The sequence below is a fragment of the Sceloporus undulatus genome, chromosome 6, assembly GCF_019175285.1.
Source record: "Sceloporus undulatus isolate JIND9_A2432 ecotype Alabama chromosome 6, SceUnd_v1.1, whole genome shotgun sequence".
Classification (NCBI taxonomy): Eukaryota; Metazoa; Chordata; class Lepidosauria; order Squamata; family Phrynosomatidae; genus Sceloporus; species Sceloporus undulatus.
Genome location: NC_056527.1, coordinates 123,844,953 through 123,869,641, shown reverse-complemented (window position 1 = coordinate 123,869,641; position 24,689 = coordinate 123,844,953). Strand labels below are relative to the sequence as shown.

The 24,689-nt window shown below is 42.2% G+C and overlaps 1 protein-coding gene across 4 annotated transcripts in view; it reads right to left on the bottom strand.

Annotated features, from left to right (window-relative positions):
* Window positions 1–19,840, bottom strand: part of PPP3CC (protein phosphatase 3 catalytic subunit gamma) — a 58,301-nt gene extending 38,461 nt beyond the window's left edge. For 2 of the 4 annotated variants that reach the window (XM_042473309.1, XM_042473311.1), the window contains exon 1: window positions 19,610–19,840. In XM_042473309.1, coding sequence (XP_042329243.1) covers window positions 19,610–19,664 — 55 coding nt within the window. In that variant the 5' untranslated portion in view covers window positions 19,665–19,840. The remainder of the gene's footprint in view (window positions 1–19,609) is intronic. The other 2 variants (XM_042473312.1, XM_042473310.1) reach the window with 2 other exon arrangements.
* Between the last annotated feature and the right edge of the window lie 4,849 nt (window positions 19,841–24,689).

Below are 24,689 nucleotides of genomic sequence, written 5' to 3'. Positions count from 1 at the left end.
GCGCCTGATCTCCAAGTTTTCCAGGGCAGGCATTTCTTTCAATGCCACCACCTTCACAGCCATGTTTAGTGGAAATGAACCTTTTCTCTGGCTGCTCCAAGGCTGAGGAACTTCCTTCCAAGGGCTAGGATAGCTCTCTCCTTGCTGTCCTTTTACTGATAAAGACGTTTTTATTCCAGCAGATTTCTGGGGAACTCACTGTCTTACATGGAAAGGGATTTTCTTAGCATGCTGTACTACATTTCTTCTCTGCTTTTAAATCAATTTTTTAAAAAAAAGCTTTTAATTCTATACATGTTTAATACTACTTTGATCAGAACTTTCTGTATGCTTTTAGCTACATGTGTTTTTACTTGTATTTCTTTTTATCTTGTAAGCTGCCTTGAGCCCCCCTTTTTTGTGTGTGGAAAGGCAGGGTATAAATAGAATAGAATAGGCTCAACTTCTTAAACTCCACAGATTAGTTTCCCCTCCATTGTGGTTAGGATCAAGGGGTTCTAGCATGAACTTATGTTCTCCCTGCCCTCCATCAATGCTGTAGGGATTATTTTACCATCTACTTTTGATTTTAGTGCTGGTTTTTAGACAAACTATATTGTTTCAACTGTTCATCATAATGTGTTTTAAATTTCATTAGGTTGTAATGATTTTTAAAATGATGGTGAACCTCACTGAGAGCCTGGAACAAGTAATCCTCAGCCAAATTTTAACAGGCGTAGTACAGTCTCAAATGAAATAGTGTCGGCTGTGGAATGTATTCTTTGCAAACTTGAAAAGTATGACCTGAATATAAGATGGTTATGTGGTTAATATTTGGATGGGGAACCACTGGCAAACACCATATAGATCACCTTGAGGTGGCATATAAACACAAAAAATAAAGAATAAAATAGTTTGCCAAACAAGTGTGTGTATGTGTGTTGGTTGTGTGCTTTCAAGTCATTTCTGACTTATGGTGACCCTAAGGGTGAAACAAGCATAAGACTGTCTTGGAAAGGTTTGTTCGGGGGGGGGGTGTCATTGCCAGCCCCTGAGGCTGAGAGAGTGTGACTTACCCAAGATCACCCAGTAGGTTTCCATGGTCGAACTGGGAATTGAATCCTGGTCTTGAGGATCGTAGGCCAACATTCAAACCACTATCTGGCTCCAAAAGAAAGGAATACCTACTGGCAACTGCTTCTTGCTCAGGCCAAGTGACCAATTATGTGGCAATGTCTTCCAAAGAACACAGGCATAGGTTCTTTACAGCTAGCAATGGGGTGAAGAAATGCACAGGACTGATTCTGGCTGGTGTCAGGATTTTTTCTTACACTAAAGTAAGTGGTGAAAAGGGAGCTTCACGCCAAGATGACTGCAGTAGCCACCATCTCTGTCCTTCACCCTGCCTCTGGTCCCATCTACAGTCATTTGGGAGAGAGATCATGGTCACAGCAAAGTCACCTGTCCAGGTGATTATAGAAGATGCTCCTGCCTGAACTGACATGACATTTCCACTCTATACTGTTGCTGAAAGAAGATGTGCTGGACTGAGGGATTCCAAAGCAATGTCCTAGCTAACCTATTCTTTCCATTACCAGTCAGCTCACTGAGTAAGGGAGGATTGCTCTGCATGGAGAGGAACTGCTAGGAAAACAGCTGGTCAGAGTTCCCTCAGACCTAGAAGTGGGCTTGCATTTGTAGAATATACACAAATGACTGTGTATATTCCAACTTATTCCAATACCAACTTTATGATTTATGACAACTTGGGTTCTCTCTCTTCAACAGGAGAACCCACATTTTGCAATATGAAGAACTAGATGTGGAAGCACAGATTCCAGAGCCAGCCATGGGGTGTTAGTGTTTTTCACAAGAGGCAAATATTCTGCATCTTGGTATCTGCTGGGTTTTGGCTCCAGGACGCCCCTGTGGATACCAAAATCGGTGGATGCTCAAGTCCCATTAAATACAGTGGAGTGGTAAAACAACACCCTTTATATAAAATAGCAAAATCAGGGTTTGCTTTTTGAAATTTATATATTTTTAAAACATTTTCAAACCATGATGCTTGAATCTGTGGATAAAAAAATCCATGGATATAGATGGCTGGCTATGTATGAACAAGAGGAAGAGCACACATTACAGCACTTCTTTTAGTCTAACAGCTTATCTGCGGCACAGGTATAGGTCAAGTGCTCAAAAGACATAAAATGGTTTGACAAAGAGTGGGAAAGATAGAAAGAAGGAAAGACTTGGGAAATGAGAGACAGGTGAGCAGCAAAGGCAGTAGGGGAGAGTGGTCATGAAGGAAACTGAAACCCTCAGCTGGTGCTATTTGTTACTTTTGCATTAGAAGTCCTAGTAGATTCATATGTAAATTGTATATATGTACATTGGTTATGCACTGATATGTATAGTATGGTGTAGTAGTTTAGTGTGTATCCAGGGCCTGAGAAACTCTCCTCCAAATCCTCCCTCAGCCATAAAGATGTCTAGGTGACCTTGGGCTACTCCATGTCCTTTAAGATTAACACCTTAGTTGACCTCACAAGGTTGTTGTGAAGGAGGAGAAACTGGATGTCAACTTAAACTTTTTGGGGGAAGAGGCAGACTATAAATAACTGGTTACATCTGGGAGCTTTTTGATGCAATAAATTTCCTGGAGTTTCTGCACAGCATCCAGGGTTGCACGATGCTCCTTAGTGTTTCGTAGCATGTCATTTCACTACATTAAATCCCATGGATTTAAACAAATTTTTGGACAAAGCTTTCTTAGTAAATCACTCCCGGGATCTATCCACCCTTGCCTATGTTTTCGCAGCCAAGGCTTTTTGCAGTCTCAAACAGCCAACAGCCCCAAGGAAACAGCCAAGAGTAACCTGAAGCATAGCTTTAAAACAATTCTTGAGACATCACAGGTCTCAAGACCTTTTAGGCAGTTAAAAATATACTGGCTACTCTAAAACAATCATTCAACGGCGCATCAGCCAGTGTCAAGCCTGTCATCTTCCTTTCATCACTCCGATAAGACTGAATGTTTTCCCCGGCTCTAACTTCTCTAATCTTGGTGGGACGGGGCAGGAGGAGGCTTCGTGCCTACAGCAAACAGCTGCATATACGTTATAAAAAGGAGCTAACCAAAGAAGACAAGAGGGGATTCCTCGATGTCAGCAGGCAGGGGAACTCACCACCTGCTTTCATCAGGTTAGCAAGCTGACAGCAAGCCCAATAATAGATTGTTAATAGATACAGATATATAAAAACCCATGGGGCCTTTTGTTTACCCAAAACAAGTCCTCTCATCTATTAGCAAATTTAATTCTGGACTTTACAGCAGGTGGTCCGAGGGTGTGTGTGTGTGTGTGTGTGTGTGTGTGTGTGTGTGGAGAAACAGGGGGGGGGGAGTCTTGTTAAATGAAGACGATTTTTCACATAGTGTACTTGTCATAAAAGCCAAACCAGCACGAAGGCGCAGACTGACCTGTTCTGTACAAGAAACCTAAACAAAGAAATAGTCAGTGGCACGCACTTCAAAGATCAGTGCCAACTGTGAGACAAGGAGGAAGGAGCCAGCCAGCGAGCCTTGAAAGCAGAGATCTGTGGAGCGAGTGGCACACTGTGCTTCTATCAACCTTTTTTTTTTTTGGACATGTAGCACACACAAGGCAGATGTCTCAATTTCTCTTACCCTTGAATGTCGACATGTGCGTCAGGCTATAGAAGCTGTCTGACTCTGAAACAGTCAAGACCCAAGAGTTCTCAAAGCAGCTCCCCTCATCTTCTTGGCACAGCAAGCATGATACTCCTTGGAGTCCTCAGATAAGGACTGAAAAGCTAGTAATTCTGAACACTGTTTTCCAGGTGGTCTCTTTCCAACACTGCGTTTCAACGCCATCATCCTGAGAAGAGCCAGTGGTGGTCCCCTAACATAACTATTGGTTGCTTCAATAAGAGTAGCATGTGGGGCTGAAGCTTCATGTGCAACCAGGGATGTGGCCAAACATATTTGACATAAACAGTTACATGGACACATTAACAGCATGAAACTCTTCAGCTCCTCTTGTATGCACCACATAAGGTCAACATCTCCCTTGATCTCAAAAACAAACAACAACAACAACAAAAGCAGAAGGAAAGGAATGAAGCTGAACAAGAAGTGAATCCTTAACCCCTAAAATGCTTGTATACCCAGTCAATTAATTTTGACCATAGATTGCATTGTGCAGAGGGATCTTATAGTATCTTTGAGACTAACTGAAAGAAAGAAGTTGGACACATGAGCTTTTGTAGACTTAAGTCTACTTCCTCAAATGCATTTGGACAATGCAGCTTAGGAAGTAGACTTAAGTTCATGATGCTAATTTCTTCCTTTCAGTTAGTCTCAAAGGTGCTACAAGATCTTTCTACTGACTCATTCTACAGACTAATACGGCTATATCTTTGAATTTTACCACCATAGATTGCAATGTACAAGATTTGTCACATTGGTTCTGGCAAAGCCACAGCCATGTTGTTGGTGCAGTGTGAGCATCAAAGCAGTCAAAGAGAGGACAAAAAGAGCTCCTCAGTAAACTAACTTTAAGTGGCAAACAACTCAAATGAATCACTCCTTCTGAGAAGCAATTAAGGTATGATATAGGATTCCATCTAAGCAAGTGCATGATGAAGAAAAATAAATAAAACCCAATTTCACATATCCACTGATAGGATCTGACTGGCTGTGTCTAGGAAAGGGATCCTGGGGTCATGGCAGATTATAGGACAATTAAATGTTGGTCCCGTATGAGGCTGCTATTAAAAGAAAAAGGCAAATGTCATGAAAAGGGGAACTGAAAATAAAACTGCTAACATCATACTGCCCTTACACAAATCCATGGTGTGACCACATCTGGAATAGCAGAACTGAAAATGGTGAAGAAAAGGGCAACCAAAATCATAAAGGGACTGAAGCAACTCTCTTACAAAAAAGGATTATACCACTTAGCTTAGGGGGGAAAAGGTGAGAAAGGGGATATATGACAACATATGTACATATATTCAGGAGTAGACAGGTAGGAAATAGCTTTTCTCTGTCACTTCAAAATGCCAGACCCTGAGGTAATGCACTTAGGGTAAATGGTAGGGGTTTCAGTATTTCTTTACACAATGGTGGAATTCACTGCCATAAGATGCCCTTACGGATGTGAGCCTGGAGGGTTTCAAAAGGGAATTGATAAAATTTATGGAAGAGGGGGCTATCAATGGTTACTAGCCAGGATTTGTATATATCATACCCAGTACCAGAGGCTATATGACCCTGTCAGTTGCTGGGAAATGTGAGATGGAAGGTGCACAGTTGCATTTGCATTCAGGTTCTACTGGCAGGCTTCCCATAGTCATCCAACTGGCCATTGAGTGCTGAATGCTGAACTACATAGCCCATTGGTCTGATCTGACATTGAACATGCAAAAGGAAAAGTAGGAATGAAGTTAAGATATTTATTTCAGAGAAAGCTATCAACTAAACCAGCATTTAAGGTAACACACATTTATTGCTGGAACCAGGAGGAGCATATCAACATCTAGTTTAGCTTTCCAGGAGGAAACAAAAAGCTACTAGACATGTCAGGGCATTATTACCCTTCAGTGACTGCAATGGAGAAGGCAACACAAAGAACACTCCCACCTGCTGCATGGCAACAAATTTAAGAACAGACAAGTAGCATTTTATCCATCCTCTCCCCCCTCAAACCTCTGCCGAACCCTTCAGGATCTTCAGCTTGCAATAAATTCCCTCCCACTCCTCCTTTTCATCACATCTCTATGAAAGCCCTGGACCGCTGCTCTGACAGAAACAATATGCCTGTCCCCTCCAGGATATCTGCACCGCTCTTTGCTCACACCTTGTTGAAAGTATAGTACCTCATACAGACGACCCTCTTAGCCTCTCCTGGCAGAAGGACACTAATACTTCTGCTTGTCTTTACACAAGCTGATCCTTTTGCTTCAGCTGTTTTGTAAATGCCTAATACATTATTTAAGACACTCTATGTGTGTGTACACCTTCAAGTCCCCTGTCGACTTATGGCAAGCCCATTTCACAGGGTTTCCTTAGATAATAATAATAATATAATAATAATGATATGTATTTTTTATACCCTGCTCTTCAGCCAAAAGGCTATCAAAGCGGCTTACAAATTAGGAATACTCAGAGGTAGCTTCACCAGTTCCTTCCTCTGAAATATAACCCAATTCACCTGGTGTTGGTTGGCAGTCTCCCATCCAAGCACTAAGCTGGGTTGACCCTGCTTAGCTTCCAAGATCAGGTGGCATCTTGTGCCTTTATGGCGTTTCGTTTTTACCTTTTTCCATTAACAGTACTGTACTGACTAACAAACCTAGCCGGTAGCTCTCAAACCCTTCTGCTGGACTGGAAAGTCTTCCGTAGGAAGCAAAGCAGGGATAAACGAAAGGCCTCTACTGTAATGGTCTACCAGTTAATATCTTTAGATTAGCATGTGGCTCTACCCCCATGATGACTCCAGGATTTACCTAAATAGCTCAGTTCATCACAAACACAGGGCAGCCTTCAGGTCTATTTTAAGCCAGCACCCTGCCCTACTTCCTACAAGCTCACTTCCTAAGCCAAGAGCCTGCCTTCCTTCTTGCTCTGAACAGAAGAGCTAAATATGAAGTAAATAACAACAAGCTAGTGCCTGCTGCACAGTGAATTTTGTCATCACAGACACATGGAGGGGCTGATGTGGCATGGAGGTGTATGACACACTCCTTCACTAAAGAGATGTCGACATTATCAAGCCTTGCTAAGCTATACCGCTTTGCTTGGTCCAAAGCAGAACCTTTCCCATGGGGGCATAATCATTTACTGTATATATTCATGTATAAGTCTAGAAATTTTAACTCTTTAACTCTTATATATAAAAAGGAACCATTTCCCAGTGAAAGGCAAGAGTGTAATCTGTCCCAAAAGCAATGAACCCCACCCCTCCGGATCTTCTCCATCCCAGCCTTTATAGTATGAGCACAAACATTTATGACTGGTGGAATTTTGCAAGTTCCTTGGCATCGCTTTCCTTTGCTTCATCCTTTAGATCCTTGGTTACATGGCCCTGAGTTATACCCTCGACTTATCCATGGGTCATATCAAAATCCGTAATACAGCCCACTCCCCCAAGTTTGCTCTTGACTTATACATGAGGGAGGTTGACTTATAGTCAAGTATATATGGTAATTACTTATTTCCCTGAAAGATATGGTAGGCCTGCTTCTTGCTGACAGTCTAGTTCTGGTGAGCACTTGGAAGTGAACTGTGATTTTCAGTTTCTTTAAGAAGTACCACTGGGCAAGCAGGTGACTCTTGCCCCAACACTGGTAATATGGATCAGCATCTTTCACTGTACCTGAGGCCACACAACATGGCACAACCAGTTTTGTTCTCCAGTTATCTCACCAAAGGGACTGGACCAGAACCCAAATGCGGCAGCTCTTTCAATGAAGAGGACAAGACGAACACCTGGCATATAGATATTCTTATCAATACACAGCAGGCAAATAAGCAAGCTATTAAACGCAGACGTTGCATTTACAGAGTTTCACTGCTACATTGGTTTTCGTTATCACTGTGTACATTCAGCTCTACAACAATTACTACAGCTGATCCCTTTCATAACTAGGGAGGGATCTGAGCCTGTTTGTTGTCAGCATGTAACGCAAGAAGACCAATTTAATTAATTGATCATCTTGATTTTACTGCAGCCTAACAGTTCTAATTGTAAGCTGAACACAGCCATTTGGATGTCACAAAACTCATCTAAAAAGAGCTTTTCAGTGGGGTAGAGAGCTGTGAGTCACTGTAGTCTTTTGATGATCTCTAGTCTTTCTGTAGCTCAATACAGGAACCGTGACCTTTACTAATTATTTAATGAAGTTATCAAGATTTTGCATGCTAGCCTCTTGCTCTTACTTTGGACACGTAAGCAGAATCTGAGAGCCTTTTGGGGTGATAGGAGGAGTAGAAACGTTTTCAATAAATAAAAAATCCAAAGATGAAATACTTTTCTTTTCCTAAGCTAGGCTGCAATTTATAAAAGCAAAAGAACAGAAATGGGGAGAGTAAACTAATTTGATTTTCTGTATGGAATCCATGGACATTGCAACAAACCATCGCTTAATGTGCCATGTAAACATAGTCAATATGATGGAAATGCCAATTACTGACCTCCCACTGTTTTTTTAATCCTTTAAAGCAATTGGAAAACGTCCAGATCTACTTGAGAGTAAGCTGAGGACCAAGAGAATAGGAGCTGCAGGCTTAACCTCTGCTTTCGCAGAATTCTAGAGGGGAGGAAGAATAATGGAAATGTTGGCCAGTTGATTGTAGCATGGCTTACCCAAATTGGCCCTGATCTGAGACTAGCAAAAGAAGAACTAGAGCACGTGCATAGATCACTGAGTACAGAGCTTCAGCCATGACAGCAAGACAGAGCAAGAAATGTGATTGTGTGATCTGCAAGATATCCTCATAAAATGCAGGTTCTGAAAATGCTTAATGCTTTGCCAGATCTACAATATGAGGATGTGGACATGAAAGTATACTAGGATGTCTCTGATGATCTTAAAGGCCACAAAGAACTCCATCCATTCACTCAGCAACTTTGTATAAAAAGGCATTCACTATTAATTGGGGGGGGGGGGGCTCAAATTCATAATACCAAAAACCTTGACAATGGCTTCTGCATGACAGATAATGACAATATGTGAAGGTTTGGATATTCTACCCTCTACTCTAAAGAGTTTGAGAAGAGAAGTAACATCAAGGAATGTGACCCCAGATGGGAAGTAGCTTCAATGAAAAAGAAGAGGAAGAGTGTGCAGTTGCAAGCACTTTATTACTCCTATATTGGGTAATCCTGAGGCATTGAAAATGATTGTGTGGCTCTTCAAAACTAGATATAATTTAATCCCCCCTCGCCATCCTCTGAGGGTAGCTGACCAGTAGGTCAGGCAACAAGACCCCCAATAACTGGGAGGGTCTTCCTAACGTTGGACTGATTATGTTCTTAGTTATAGTGCCAAAACACACTACAGAAATAATCCAGTTTGACACTGCTTTAACTGCTGTGGCTCAATGCTAGGGAACTGTAGTTTTGTGAGACATTTAGTCTTCTCTGTCAGTGAGCTCTGGTGCCACAACGAACTACAAATTCCAGGATGCCCTAGCCCTGAGCCAGGCCAGTTAAAGCAGTGTCAAATTGGATTATGTCTGCAGTGTGTTTTGGACCAATTTTCTGCTGGACATGTTTGTTTAGATCAGTGTCATCATGGACCACTCCTGCATGCTGTTCATAATACTGTTTACGATTTAACAGTTACTGTTAATTAAATCTTACGGTCCTGACATTACAGGAGACCCATAGGTGCAGATCCGACCAGAATATATTATCTCATAGTTGCTTGGGCAAACAGTTCTGCATAAGTAGCTCATCCAAGGCAAGAGGAAGAGTGAGCCTTCTGGCCATGGGCTTACCTTTGGAAGAAACTGGGGTCCAGATGGGCAATTTATTGTATATGCTCATGTATAAGTCCTGAGTCAACTTATCCATGGGTCAATGTAAGTACTGTACTTTAAATCACACACACATATAACTCCATCCATCTCCTGGCGAAAGGCAAGAGTTTAATCTGCCCTGGAAGCACTGACTCCCTTCTACTCTTGCATCCATCCAGCCTTTTGTATGAGCACAAATAGTTATGTCTGTTGGAATTTTGCAAGCTTTTTGGCATTGTTTCCTTTTGCTTCATCCTTTACATCCTTCATTACATGCCCCTAACTTTTACCCTCGACTTATCCACGGATCATACCAAAATCCATAATTTTGGCCCCAAAAACTATAAATGAGGTTGATTTATAGTCAAGTATATATGGTACATGAGTAAAGAGCAGCTATTTTGCTCCTACGCAGAGTCAAAAATGGTTTTTTATTTATATGTTCTCGCAGACAGAGGATTTTGCAGAGGGGTATTGCTGCCGAGGGAGTGATTCTAACATCAGTCGAGACAGAATTGCAGCATTTTCAGAACGGGTTAAGCAGCAGTTTGAACTGTGTGGGCTGATCTCGCACCATTTGGTTCATGTCTGGAGGGGAAAACACCTGCTAGACAGAGATTATATAGCTGACTTATTCCTCAGTGCGATTTAATACATATCCCCAAATAGACCACATTTTGGCCTCTCCCTCTATATATGCACAGGTGGAGAACATTTCCACAGCAGCACCATGGATATCGCACCATGCTCCACTCTTACTAAACTGTGCAGAAAACACAGCACATATGGGGAGATTAAATACAAGCTTGTTTGCTAACCAATATATCTCCAAGATGATATCACCAATTACTTCATAGATAATGCTCACCCAAATATAAACAATAGGATGCATTAAACACTGTTTGCAGAGGTAGTTTTATAAGTGAATCAACATATACCAAAAACACCACAGAGGAAAAACAGATACCAGAATGAATAACTCAAAACTGATTCCTTATCTAGGCAGCATGAAAACAGTAAAAGTACTAAGCTAGCTTCTGAGCTTTCTGCTAGAAAAGCTGAGCTAAAGATGTTGGATACAGATAAAATTCACATACTGTTGCTTGGTCTCAAAAGGAATCATTACGAGTTTGGAAACAAGTCCTCTAAAGCGTTAGCCAATCTGGTAAATAAAAGAAAAAAGGAGGACAAATATTCCAGCTATAAACAAAAAATGATAATGGAAGTACAAAGAAAGAGAAATTGTAGATACTTTTGCCAGACAAATTATACTTTTAGAGTTTTATGTGCAATTCTAGAGTCAACAGAGGAGGAGAACTTTCAGCACTGCTTGCATTTTTTGTAACCAAACCCATCAGCAATGAACACAGAATGGAGTCCAAATTGTCTGGGAAACAGATCTTGGCATTACAATCACAGGTGAGCAATGGCTCAAAATTAAGTCTTCACTCTCTTACAGCTCCATCGCTTCCAGGAATAAGGAATGCATACTGGAATTAGTGCATTGATAGCACTGGATTCCAGACAAAATTGCAAAGATTGCATCTGATATTTCTCCCTTTTGCTGGAAGGGTTGTGGCAAAAGATGCACTTCAAAACACTTTTGGCTTGAATGCCCTAAAGTTAACCAATTTTGGAACAAGGTTCCTGCAACTAATTTTCAGTGTAACAAATCAAAACGTTAAGTAGTGCTGTGCCTTATTGCTCCTATCCATCTTCAGTGGTGAAAATACAGTTGGCCCTCCACATTTGCAGCTTTGACTTTTGCGGATTTGATTAATATGTTCTCTCTAGGAATCCCTAGGTACTCCAGCGCAACTCTGCCAAAGGTTGACCATAGAGCTGTGCTGGGGAACCTAGATGTTCCTAGAGAAAACACTTCTCTAGGCATTTGTAAGTCCTCCAGCATGATTCCATGATCAACTTCTGGCAGATGTTGATCACAGAGTTGCATTCGAGGACCTGCAAAGTGTTCTCTTAGGTAAAAAGAATAGTGTGTTTTTTTATTTGCGGGTTTCCCACGTTCATAGGGGTCCTTTGCCCCTAATCTCAGCTAATGTGAGGGACCAATGTACCAGCTTCCACTAAAGGGAGTGAATATCACTTCTGCTCTTGGTGGCACACATGGGAATATATCCCAACATTGGAAGATGCTAAATAACTTGTTGGACAGAGCACAGTCAATTGAACTGGGGCTGAGAAACTCATTCACAATTCAAAGTGAAGCAAAGGACTGGAGACAGAAGACAATTTTGAATGTGATAAAAGGTCATTAAAAACATTGATGACCACCACTTCAAAGCATTCATGTTGTTTATTCAAATTCCCACACTGCTCATGTTTCTTCCTAAGCCTGTATATCAGCTTCACCATGGCACTAGTTATTCCATATACATTCAGTGAATTACCTATTTCGGGATAATCGCCCATGCTTGTACACATTAAAATTGAAAGAATCCATAACACAATAATAATGCCCTTTTTGGATTTCCTATGTGACAGTTTCAGGATCACAACGAATGTCCATATCCAGTCATATTTGCTGTATAACTCTCTCCAATAATGTTCCATAAACATTCTTCATGGATGCCTCCATATTTCCACAGCAGCTTAACTACAGCCTTTATTTCTTTTATGCCCTTTTCATAACAATATGAAATACTGCAGGACTATTGTACAAAGACTGAAGTTCTCTTCCGTATAGTAAAATCTGATCCATATTTTTATCAATGCTTTTTGCTCATAATCAGTCACTTATTATCTTTAAAAATCAAGGAAGAATTGCAATTTCATTTCTCAATTTTTCCACAACACAGTGTACTTATTATTATTATTGTGTCTGTGTGTGTCTTCACGCTGCCTGTTGACCTATGGCAACCAGATTAATTTCATAGGGTTTGCTCAGGTAAGGAATACTCAGAAGTGGTTTTGGCGATAGCCAAAAGCATCTGGTATTCATTAGCAGGCTCCCATCCAAGTACTAACCAGGGCTGACTCTGCTTCATTTCCAAGATCAGATGGGATCTGGTTATTTCTACTAATTGAGCCCCAATAGCCGAAAGTGCCCTTCTCATCTGGCAACATTGCTTTACACTAACTACAGATTAGAAAAGGGATATTCCTGGGCTCCGACTAATATTTCAAGCCTTTAAAATGGCAGTTTGACAAGGATTCATAGAATCGTAAGAGTTGGAAGGGACTATGAGGGTCATCTGGTTCAATCCCCTGCCATCCGGAACATACAACTGAAGCACCCCTGAAAAATGCCCATTCAAATGCTTTTGTAATCTCTCCAGTTTCCTCTGGTGGCATTTCCAATTCCATTTTTTCACATGGATCACCTGGACTTGGCATTTCTTCAATCAACAAAAGATTGGAGCTACTTGCCCCTTTGCCATTTTCTTTTCAGCTTATCAAGGTTTACTAGCTACAGCAGAGAAACCTCCAGCTTTTGTCCAAGACATTTCGAGGAAAAGCTTAAAGTTAGGGAAACCTCATTCAAAATTTCCCCCTCTGTGTAGCTCCACACAGCAAGTGCAGTATCTGGTTTCTGGCCCAAACCTTCTCCGAACAGCAAACTTAAAGTGTGCCAAGAAGCATTCTTAGCCGTCAGAGACAGTGGCGTTTCAATAAGTGAAGGATGTGAGTCACAACATTCAAAAAGATCTCAAGTGGAGGGAGGGGATGTGAACATTTTCTCAAGAAATAATTAACAGCAATGCTGGGAAAGATTAGTATTTATGGCCTAACATGATTGTGTGTCCCTTTAGAGCAGATTTGTTTAATTGATGGGATTTGCCTACTTGCCAACTCACCATTCAATACTTGGCTCAGTTGGTCTACTCTAGGCAGAACTAACAAATTAGAATTGGGTCCGTGTAATACTCTCTTATTACACCTAAATGACTCCTCTAAGGATATAAATGTCTTAGCAAATAAAACTGTTCCCACTTAGTACATTTGCAAAATTTAAAATGTATTTATTCAAATAATAAACACAAATATACCATGCTAGGAAGCTGCTGTAGTATTTATTTGGAGCATTTATTATCTGCCTTTTCGTTACAAAGGCTTCCAAGGCAGCTGGTAAGAGACATAGTATGACAGCCCTTGCTCTCAGGTTTAACCGTTTGAATTTAAGATATGCCACATGAGGAATAAGGGATGGGGAAAATATTAAGTATAATGTTTATAATCATGTCCTTGTTTTGGTAAGAATTACGTCCTTATTCTTGCCATTCGGGAATACAAGGAGGAATAAAATGGAAGCCATCAATAGGGAAGTACACAAAAGAAGGGGTTGTTATTTAGACTACGAAAGAGAGGCATACAACCAAAGAATTACAGAATCACAGCCTCTGCCTGGATCCATTCCCACCATTGCCTGTTTTTTCCAACAGTTTACCTGATAAAGAAAGCTGGAGATCAAAGATTATATGTTATTGCAACCCTGAATTGGCCTAACAGAGTTATTGCCTTAATAGGGGTTTTCATAGAAATTAAAGAAACAAAACCCCTAATGGGTGAATGTAAGCCCTTGGGTGCATGTTATATACCTCTTTTGATCTTCACTGAGATATAAAACACATTCCCAGGGGTCTTGTGTTAACAGAAATGCCTCCTGTAATTGAGAAAATGCAAAGAGCTCCAGCCTTTTTATTTATAGTTCTAATACTCTGGATGTTGCACAGAACCAGAAGGATGGTCCTCCCTTATCATGGACAAAGAGCCCTTTGCTGCTTGTTTTAAATGAAACTCAGAACAAACTCTAAGTTGCTATACAACTAGGTATGTTCCATACCAGCAATTTTTAAGATTCGTGGTATTACAGAGTACTGTTCTGGCTTCTTTGCAGACCTCTTGCATTAAAACCATCATATAGGAGGCCGTCTGAAAGGTTCGCTAAGTAACTTGGAAGAACCAGGTTCTTTAGCAGAGAGCATCATTGTATTTTTCATTGAATTGTATTTGCTAGAGAGAGACAATTCTACTTCCATTTTTGTTAAGAGCAGCCACCCGGCATAATCAAATCTTTTGCGCTAATCCCACAGTCATAGCGGATGACAGAAAATAATGGATTAAAAGCGAGCTTCCCGAAAACTTCACACTGACAATTAAATTACAGTTCAAAAAGCTACAAGTCAAGGGCTTTACACTTGCAAACGGGGTTTCCTTGCAACGCTGCAGCATACCTCCGGGTTGGGAGGAAAGATTTACCCCTCGAGCCAAAGCCATCTCCCTTGCTAATTAGGATAATGTATCAAATCTTCTTTCCCATCTGTCTTTGCATGATTCCTTATGAAAAGAGATGCCATTATACATCTGATTTGCATACAGTATATGGCATTCCTTATTTTACAAGCATAGGGAGAGGGGGTCACATACATAAGTGCCATTTCAAAACAGGTTCACTATAAAGTAACTGCAGGGCAACAGGACATCATGCAAGCAACTAGAAATTGTACTGTTAAACAGCCCGTTTTTGCTATATAACACTTCTTATATCATTAAACAAATTGCATGATTAATACTGTTTTAAAGACTGGACCTTGAAGGTACCAGGTTTGAAGAAAGGAACTGCCATGCTGTGTTGTGGCCATATTGTGCCATGATAAGGCCATCATTTATAGTCTGCCATGGAACAAGAGTTTCATCCATTGTAAGGAAAGCAAATGTTAAGGGATGAGTGTACTCCAAATTCCCAATCCTGCTCAATTCCTATGTGCCTTCATGTTGTTTCTGACTTACGGCGACCCTAAGGCAGCCCTATCATAGGGTTTCTTGGCAAGAATTGTTGAGAGGGGACTTGCTTTTGCATTCCTCTGAGGCTGAGAAATGGTGACTTGCCAATGGGTTTCCATGGCTGAGCAGAGATTCAAACCCTGGTCTCCAGAGTTCTAGCTGGCTCTCATTCAGTTCTTAAACTCACATAAAGATGTAAAATGGCAGTATCAATGCCCATTATGTTTATAGGTGCTTCAAATCTAGAACACACTGAGACATCTAGCTAGCTCTTTGCGATTGCTGACTTCTGTAAGCTTCCATCTAATTTCACAAATGATCTGGATGTGTTCCTGAATCTCTTTACAGTAAGACCTGATATGGGCAGAGGGAGATATGAACGTAAATTTGCTCTTGAGTTGTCTTTCTTTCTTTTTTTGGAAGAGGATGTGTAATCAGTTCTGCTCAGTTAGTTCCCAGGAGCTTCTTCAGAGATATTCTTCAAAGCAATTCAATACGTTTTTAAAAGAAGACACTTGCAAAACAAGGTCCTGACCCCCAACACAAAGCTATGCAAGAGAAACGCCTGGCATAGGAAATGGGGGAAGAACTAAAAGTAATATAGGAGGAGGGTGGGTGATACTTGTAATAAGAATTACAAATAACATGGTTCTATTCTGTTAAAAAAAAATGCAGAATTAAATCTATAGAGCAGATACCGTTATATACTGAATATGTGGAGACAACTTCAGTGCAAAAATGATCAAAGTTTGGATTAATCCTCAGATTTCATGCCTGGCAACTGCAGCAAATCACCTTGCAATACTTTTATCTGAAAGAAAGTGTGCCATCCATCCAAATTACCTCAGATGGGGGTTTCTGTCCACATTGGAATGGATGAATAGGAACCAAATCACAACCAAGCCACATCAGGAACGGGAAACAGTATTAAAATGGATCACTACTTCCCATATGGCCTTAATCATTTTTCTGAATCTGCTTGTATAGGGGACTATTTCACTCTACAGACCTATCTGGTCAGAAATCTATCCTACATTTTGTGTAAAATGTTTGAGCAATGCACAAAGAACATATCCAGCCACCCCATTTTATTGTCACAACATGCTGTTCTATTAGGTCTAGTTGAGAGTGCATGACTGAGCCAAGGCTATCCAGAAGGCAAAGGGTATGAACGCAGGCCTCAGCACAGGTCCAAAGCTCTGGCTGGCATCTTCCTGGGTCACTACATTAATGGATGGACTTTCTCTGTGGTTGTGGAGAAGCGATAAACGAAGGCAAATGAAACCTGCCAACTCCAATTATTAGCCTTTTAATATAGAGCCTTATTTCTTCCATGGCTCCTTTGTCCACAGCCTTTTGCCTCCGGTCTCCTGCGCCACATTGGAGACTTGCCAGCTCCAAAGTCTGAGTTATGATTGAAATCTGAGTTCTGCTTACTCTAAAAGTAACCTCCACCGAACAGACTTAGATTTAGATATACTGCCAAAGAATCAGCCAACCATTACAGTATTCCTGGTCTTATCACAGGAGGGCATATTTAAAATGGTCAGTTTTACCATGCTTTGCTTATCCTTTGCCCATACAATCCAGGTAAATACACGAATGCTGAAAGGCAGGGCATCTCTGCCCTCTGGAATCCTTTTAATGCATGTTGAAAGAGAGTTCAATGTCTACAAGGGTCAATGTACTTGCATTTCTGACTAACCCATATAAACATGTTCTAAACACATGGCAGGAGAGGAAAGGGAAGGGTTTGTTTTGACTACAACTAAGCATTGTCTAATCTGTGTGTAAGGTCCACAAAAGTAACATTTTCATCACAAAGGAAAAATAGTGGAAAATATTCAATATCACTGTAAGACATGATCAACAATTTTAAAAAAAAAACCTTATTTAAAGCGCAAGGCCACAAAAACAGTCAAAGGCACATAAATACCTGGTTGCATGCGCACAATACAGTGCCAAGCGTTTCAGAGTGGGGCTGGAACAGATGATAACAGGGAGCAAATAAAAAGCCTCAGGAGGATGTTCAACAGCTCTTACAAGACTATTTGGCAGAGATTTAGTTAACAGCTCCAACAGAAGAAGATCAAGACCTAGCTAGGTGGCCCTAATAATTTCATGTTCCCAGGTGCTCTTGGTTTTTGCATCTCGAACAGCGAGGTGCAGAGTATACAAAACAGATCTTCCCTCAACAAGCGGGTATGGAGATGGCACCAGATTAATTAGGACAGCTAAATCTACATTGTCAAAGCCTTCTGCTAATCCAACAGCTTCTCGATTAACATTTTGCCCTCATGCTTATTAACTATTTCCAGTATCGTCGGTTATTTTAAAACACCATGCGCTGTTCCAGGCACACAGCTTTGAATGGGAATGTGGACCCCTGGCTATTCACACATAACGCAGGCCTGCAGAACCGAGGGTCATAAAAGCATTGTTAAAAAAGGTATGCTGGTTTTAGGAACTTGGCGTTGTAAATCCAAAATTGACCTCGTATTTCATCCTTCATCTACTTTTTCCGCAACTTGCTTTGACACTTCTATTTGTAATATATGACTGAACGAACTGAACGATCCTACAAAACAGCAAGAAAGGGTTAAAGTCCTCTAATAAACTTCCAAGATACTTTCATTCACTGATATGAAAGACAGAAATCTGTTCAAAAGCACCAAAGCTACTTGCACCGGAACATCAGGGTCCACACTTCATCAAAGCTGAGCAACAACTGCATTGATTAATTGAATTCAGCACCCAAAATATACATTAAAACTGGTACAATGCAGGTGAAAATTCATCACAGGCCTAAAATTCATCAAGGATTATGATTAGAGATAGCCTTCTCTAGTCTGATTTGGTATCAAAGCTGCACACTGTAGGCTGATTTCAACATGAGATATACAAATGAGGATTGAAATCCACAAAAGCAAAAGATGTTATCAGTTAGGTCCAAAACACGCTGCAGAAACAATCCGCTTTGAGACTGCTTTAGCTGCCCTGGCTCAAGGCTAGGGAATCCTGGGAAGTGTAGTTTTGTGAGACATTGAGCCTTCTCTGTCGGAGAGTTGTGGTGCCACAACAAACCACAACTCCCAGGATTCCCTAGGATTGAACCAGGGCAGTTAAAGCAGTCTCAAACCGGGTTATTTCTGCAGTGTGTTTTGGACCACAAGTCTCCGAAATGTCACTGTCACCACAGAAGGATGCCAACCATTGCGTACAATCAAGCCTCCATGCAACTCTCTGGTACTATTTCCTTAACTCCCTCCATGCCATAGCAATGTTTTCTTTCCGGCGCACAAGAAGAGGAACTTCACATTCCTCATTGCAAACCCAGCTTGCGAGGCCAAGCTCACGCAACTTCCAAGGCCAAGGGAGCCAAGTCTCCTCCCGCTTTTGCCATGCTGTTCTTCTCCAAAGGAAACCACAATCTCAAACCCTGCCCCACTATGCGCTTCAAGTCGTCTGTCTGGTGATGGTGACCCCCATAAGCTTCACGGGGTTTCCCCCGAATAGGAACACATATAAATGCTTGATGTTCTGCCCTTTGATGGAAAGGGTGTTATAAATAAGTGAGTATTGTTGTTGTTGTTGTTGTTGTCAATGTTGCTGTTATTGTACTTCTTCCTTTTGAACTGGGTGCCCAGGACTGGAGACAGGATTCCAGGGGAGGTTCAGCCAAAGCACAGTGACCAAAATATTGTTTACAGTCACAACAAAGACCCCCCCCCTTGGTCCCCTCTTTTACTGGGAGGAAGAGAGACGCCCCCAGACCCCTGAGGCTCCCCTAAAACGGTTTCAAGCCCAGCCTGCCTCCATCCTGAAGAGGAAGAGGAGGAGAGGATGGCACCCTCCTTCCCTCTCCCTCCTCATCTTCCTCTTCCCCTTCCTTCTCTCCTGCCTCTTCCTCTCTTCTTCTTCACACTCCCCCTCCCTTTTCCCTTTTCCTTTCTCCTCACATCCTTCTTGCATTCTATTCAATCTTCTTTACCCTTACGCAGTGTCTTTTTTCTCCTCCTATCCTCACTTCTTTTCTCCCTTCCTTACTCCTCTTCCTCATTTCCTCCCCCTCTTTCCCTCCTCCTTCCTCCTCCCCCTCCTTTTCCTCCTCTTTTTCCTTTCCTTCTCTTTTTCCTCTTCCTTTCCTCTTCTTCCTTTGCCCTCCTCCTTACTTCCTTTCCTTTCCTTACCACCCTTCCTCTTCCTGCCTGTCCTCTCCTTCCTCTTCCCTTCCTCCTCCTTCCTCTCCCCCTTTCCTTCCTCTCCCCTTTCCTCTTCCTGTTCCTCCCTTCCTCTTCCCCTTCCTTGGGCCAGAGAAGGAAGGCCCCGACGGGGACTGACCCTTGACGATGCGCTCCGTCGTGGAGAGCTTGCCGCTGTGTCCTCGCCCGGACATGGTCCCGCCTGTCCCTGGGGCTGCTGCCTCCCCTCGGGAGGGGACCGGGGGCCAACGGCGGACGACGGCGAAGGCGACGAGGAGGAGCGGGCGGCGGAGGGGCGAATCCTCTCAGCAGCGGCGGCGGCGGCGGCAGCGGCGGCGTCTCTCCTCCTCCTCCTCCTCCTCCTCCTGACCCGCGCCTGGCCCTCACCGCGCATGCGCCGGCGCCGCTCTCCGCTGCCTTCCCTCCGACGGCACACAAGCTGTCAAGGCCGCCCTCCTCTCGCTTCTAGAGCGCAGGCGCCTTCCGCCCTCCGACGCCGCCGTTGCGCATGCGTCGCGACGGAGCGTTTCCCCCCTCTGCGCGCTCTGATTGGACGCCGCTTGCGCATGCGCACCAAGAGAGAGACGGGCTACCGCTCCCTTCGGTCACGTGACCCACGACGGCCTCCTCCTCCTCCTCCTTCCTTTCTCCAGCCGCCATTTTGAAAAAAGGAAGGAGAGTTGCTAGGAGACGCACAGCTGGGGCTGAAGTTTGAGATGGAGAGAGAGAGAGAGAGAGAGGCCAAACATGGAGGGAATGGGCTTTTATTATGTGACATTATATATGAATTATATAACAAAATATAGCATGCTCTAGTAGGGTCTGCCATCTGCACCACAGGGATAATGCGGTTTGAACCCGCTTTAACTGTCAGGACTTGATGCTGCTAGGGAATTCTGGGATATGTAGTTCTGTGAGGCTGACATCCGCACTGGAGAAATAACCCGGTTTGGCACCACTTTTAACACTTCCTGGCTCCAGGTTATGGAATCCTGATTGTTCGGATTTGATTGTTCTTTCTAGGAACATCTAGGTCCTCCGGCGCAACTCTATGGTCAGAATTGTCAAAATCTGTCAAACGCTGACCAGAGAGTTGCCCTGGAGGACCCAGAGATTCCTAGAGAGATCCTCCTCTCAGGTAAAAACATGATGCTCTTGTTATTGGCGGTTTCCCCACATCCACGGGGCTCTTGTGCCAATATGGAGGGACAAGTGTATTTTGCTAATTTTTGCCCTCCGCATTGGAAATTTGGAGGTTAAGAGGGGATATGATAGCCCTGTATCAATACTTGAATGGATGTCATATTGAGGAGGGAGTGAGCTTCTTTTCTGCTGCTCCAGAGAAGAGGACCCAATGGAGCAATGGATGCAAGCTCCAGGAAAAGAGAATACACCTCATCATTAGGAGGACCTTCCTGACAGCAAGGGCTGTTTGACAGAGGAACACACTCCTTCCTCGGAGTGCAGTGGAGTCTCCTTCTTTGGAGGTCTTTAAGCAGAGGCTGGATGGCCCTCTGTCAATGGGGATGCTTTGATTGAGATTTCCTGAATGGCAGAAGGAAGTTGGACTGGATGGCCCTTCTTGCGGTCTCTTCCAACTCTATGATTCTCTCTCATCCAAAGCCGGAGGCATCTCGAGGACGGTTAACATCAACAACAAAATATTTAGCCTTCCAGTGCCACAGCAAACGACAAATCCCAGGATTCCATAGGATGCAGCCATGACAGTTAAAGCGGCTTCAAACTGCATCAGTTCTGCAGCCTTAGCAAGAGAACAAAATACAATTGGGAGATGACTCTGTAGTAATTATAGGAACTTCTTGCATAGAAGGTGCTAGTAGTACTGTCTCCATAGAAACTGCACAGATTTATTATACCTTCCTGGGTATTTCCTCCCCAGCATTTATTCCTCTGAGTCTGTGTTTCTGTGCATACATATATTATGTGTGCACTGGATATACAGGTTGAGTCTGCCTTAATCTGGAATTGCAAAATCAAAAGCAATACTTATGTATATATAGAGAGAAATATTCCAGAACCCCAAATACGTCTGGTCCCAAGCATTTCCTATAAGGGAGACTCAACCTGTACTTGATAAAACAGGTTCCAGTTCTCAAATGTATATGCTAAAATAGTTCTCCATAAGGACAAAGGGAGTGTATCCTACTCTGTGAAACCTTACTCCGTATTAAATATGCCAAATGTCTTTAAGGTGCCCCTGGGCTCCCTGTTGCTTTTACTGCCGCTCCTTAACATTGACAGCCAGCCGTCCAACAAAGACTCTCCTTCATGTTTTGCTGCCACAAGCCTATAGCAGGGCTTCCCATCTGGAAGAGGGATTTCCGCTGATCTTCTCTTTCACCGCGTATCGATGTATAATTCCTAGTAACCCCACAGAGGTGGCATCTGCCCAAGTGGGCTCTGGCTTAGCAAAAGCTTACACCAGCAGTAAATATTAACACTTTGAGCTTCCACAGACGGCGGCTGCTTTGTCGCATACAGTGGAGGAACTGCTACTCAATCTCAAGCATGGTCCATAGGAGAAGGCATAGTATCACCTTAAGGGCCTCTACAGATAGGCCAAAATAAAGCTGCTTTGGGTCACTTTGGAGGTATGCTTTTTAAACAACACATGCATCTTAAGAGGCCAGATGCTGCACCAAAGCTGTGCTCCAGTCCTTAGGACTAGAGCATGCCTTTGGCACAGCTTCTGGCCTCTTAGTACGCATGCATCATTAAAACAGCATACCTCCAAAGTGACCTGAAGCAGCTTTATTTTGGCCTGTCTGTATGGGCCCTAAGTTTAATTTGATATTGCAGATAATGAATTGCTGTACTTCTAAGTTGCTTTAGCTGCGAATGGTGGAAGGATGCAAACGGGAACCCTCCTTCCTCTGCTTTATATATACAGTATATATATATATCATATTCTTAGTTTACTAGTCTGACCCCAGAGCCTTTAGATTAATTGATTTGAGCTACTTTGGGAGATTATATTTGTCTGGAAAAAAGCACTATAAGGACTATAATAGCCAATAGGCAGTTTTGATTTTTAAATTTCTCCTCCATTTCTGAAATAAACCAAAATTGCCGCAGAAATTGCTTCCTTCCAATTTCAGCATCCTTAGTTCTCAAAATGGTGAAGTACAAAGCGTCGGGTACATTTTGCACTGAATGCCAGTCGTACATACGAAACAAAAGGTGTCATGCGCTAACTGCCTTTTTAATATGCTAATATCTTTACCCAAGAGAATGCCCTGCTTTTAGTTTAGTGAAAGACGGTTGAAGGCAGAATAAGCAAACGCAGCAGGGAAAGAAAAATCTTCCCCAATTTCTATAAGCACTTTGAATATTGTTAGTGTGAGAAATAGAGTATTACTTGTGTACCAGAATGTTCTGTACTTCGATCTACAAAACACTGGAAGGTGCTTTGAGATAAAAGGTATCTCTTACAAAACTCATAGTGTTATGCTTCCAATAGAAATCAGGGAAACAGCCTTAAAGCAAGCAGCTGGTATTCTGTGCAATGCCCAGGGTCTGTTCAACATCAAAAATACATGAGGCTTGGCAACACAATCCCAAAGCATGCATTGCTAACACTTTAGGGATTACTGCCATCTTCTGATTAAGACATAACACTACATCTAAGGCTAATGTATGCCTGCAAGTTGTTTCCAACTTTCAGCAGCTCCCAAGGTGAACCTGTCATGGGGTTTTCTGGAGTTGAGAGTATGTGACTTGCCCAAAGGAACCCATTAAGTTTCTATGTCCAGCCATAATAGTTCAAACCATTACACCACACTCTCTTTTAAGCAATCGCTTGTAGCCACTCGGAAATGGAAAATTAAACTCTCATCTCTTTACCCAAAGAGTTGCTACCTTCTGTACACTGGTTTTTGCTATTTCTGAGCTCATTTCAAGGGTTTATATTAGGTACTTGGGAACTACCAGACATCTTACACCAATCTAGGCTGTCGCTGCCCTTAACACAAACACACAAAATCCATCTAATGGATGCTCTTTGCAGCAGCAGACCTCTTGATAATTGGAGTCATTGTCTAATGTTCCTTGTGTTCCCACTTTCTGAAGAGTCCTAGACAGGCAACTGGGAAGAGGACTTAATTCGGCTCATTTCTGGAATACCTGGCTTAAGAATTGCAAACCTTTCAGTTCTAGGCAAGTATCTTTTTAATTCTCCCTTTAAGTCTCATGCACTAGGATGGGAATTTTGATCCAGCAGAATCATAGAACCAAAGAGTTGGAAGAGACCAAAGTACAGTTGCAGAATCTAAACAGCTTCAAACCTTCAGTTAAGTTATGCTGCTCTATTGTTGTCTCAGCTACTGCAAGCCACTTGCCATGAATAGTTTGTTTAAAAACCAAAAAAACGCATTGCCTTTTGCCATAGGGGCATTTCTTTTGTCAGAGATAATGTATTGGTACAAAAACGTCTCATGCGGGTCACTTTGGAGGTATGCTGTTTAAATGTTGCATGCGTCCTAAGAGTCCGGAAGCTGCGCCAAAGCTGCGCTTAAGTCCTTAGGATTGGACTGTGGCTTTGGTGCGGCTTCTAGACTCTTAGGACGCATGCAACATTTAAACAGCAAACCTCAAAGTGACCCGAAGCAGCTTTATTTTGGCCTGTCTGTATGGGGCCATTATTAACTCTCTGTACTGTGTGTTAACTATAGCTATGTTAGGGAACGACTGCATTTTAATCATCCACTTTCTGCTACCATTTGCCCTGAGAGCATCTTCCTGGTGGGGCTTCTTCTTTTTCAAAGTTAGATCTGTATATCAGCTCCCTAAAATGCTACAGGGACCAATTCATTTTTAAAGTAAACACCCAAAACTGGCAGCACCCCATTATTAAAACATAACACTCTTCAACTGTCATTACAGAATATAGTTTATTTATGGAACTTTACAAATAACTTTTACGCGTCACGAGACATAAGTTATATTCTTTGTTTCAACAAATTTTCATACAACACCTGAGTTATTCAAATACTGAAATGAGGGGGAGAAATAAATCTTCTAAAAAGCAGACACATTAAAACACAAATAAAAATCAAAGCTTGCTCATAGTTTGGTCAGTTTTGCATTCTCCCCTCTAAATCCCTTCCCTCAAAAGTTAAACATCTAGGCCAAGCTAGGGCTTCTGGACACTCTCTAAAACAACGTGTGCAATAACTATATCAACAACCTATTTAAACTTC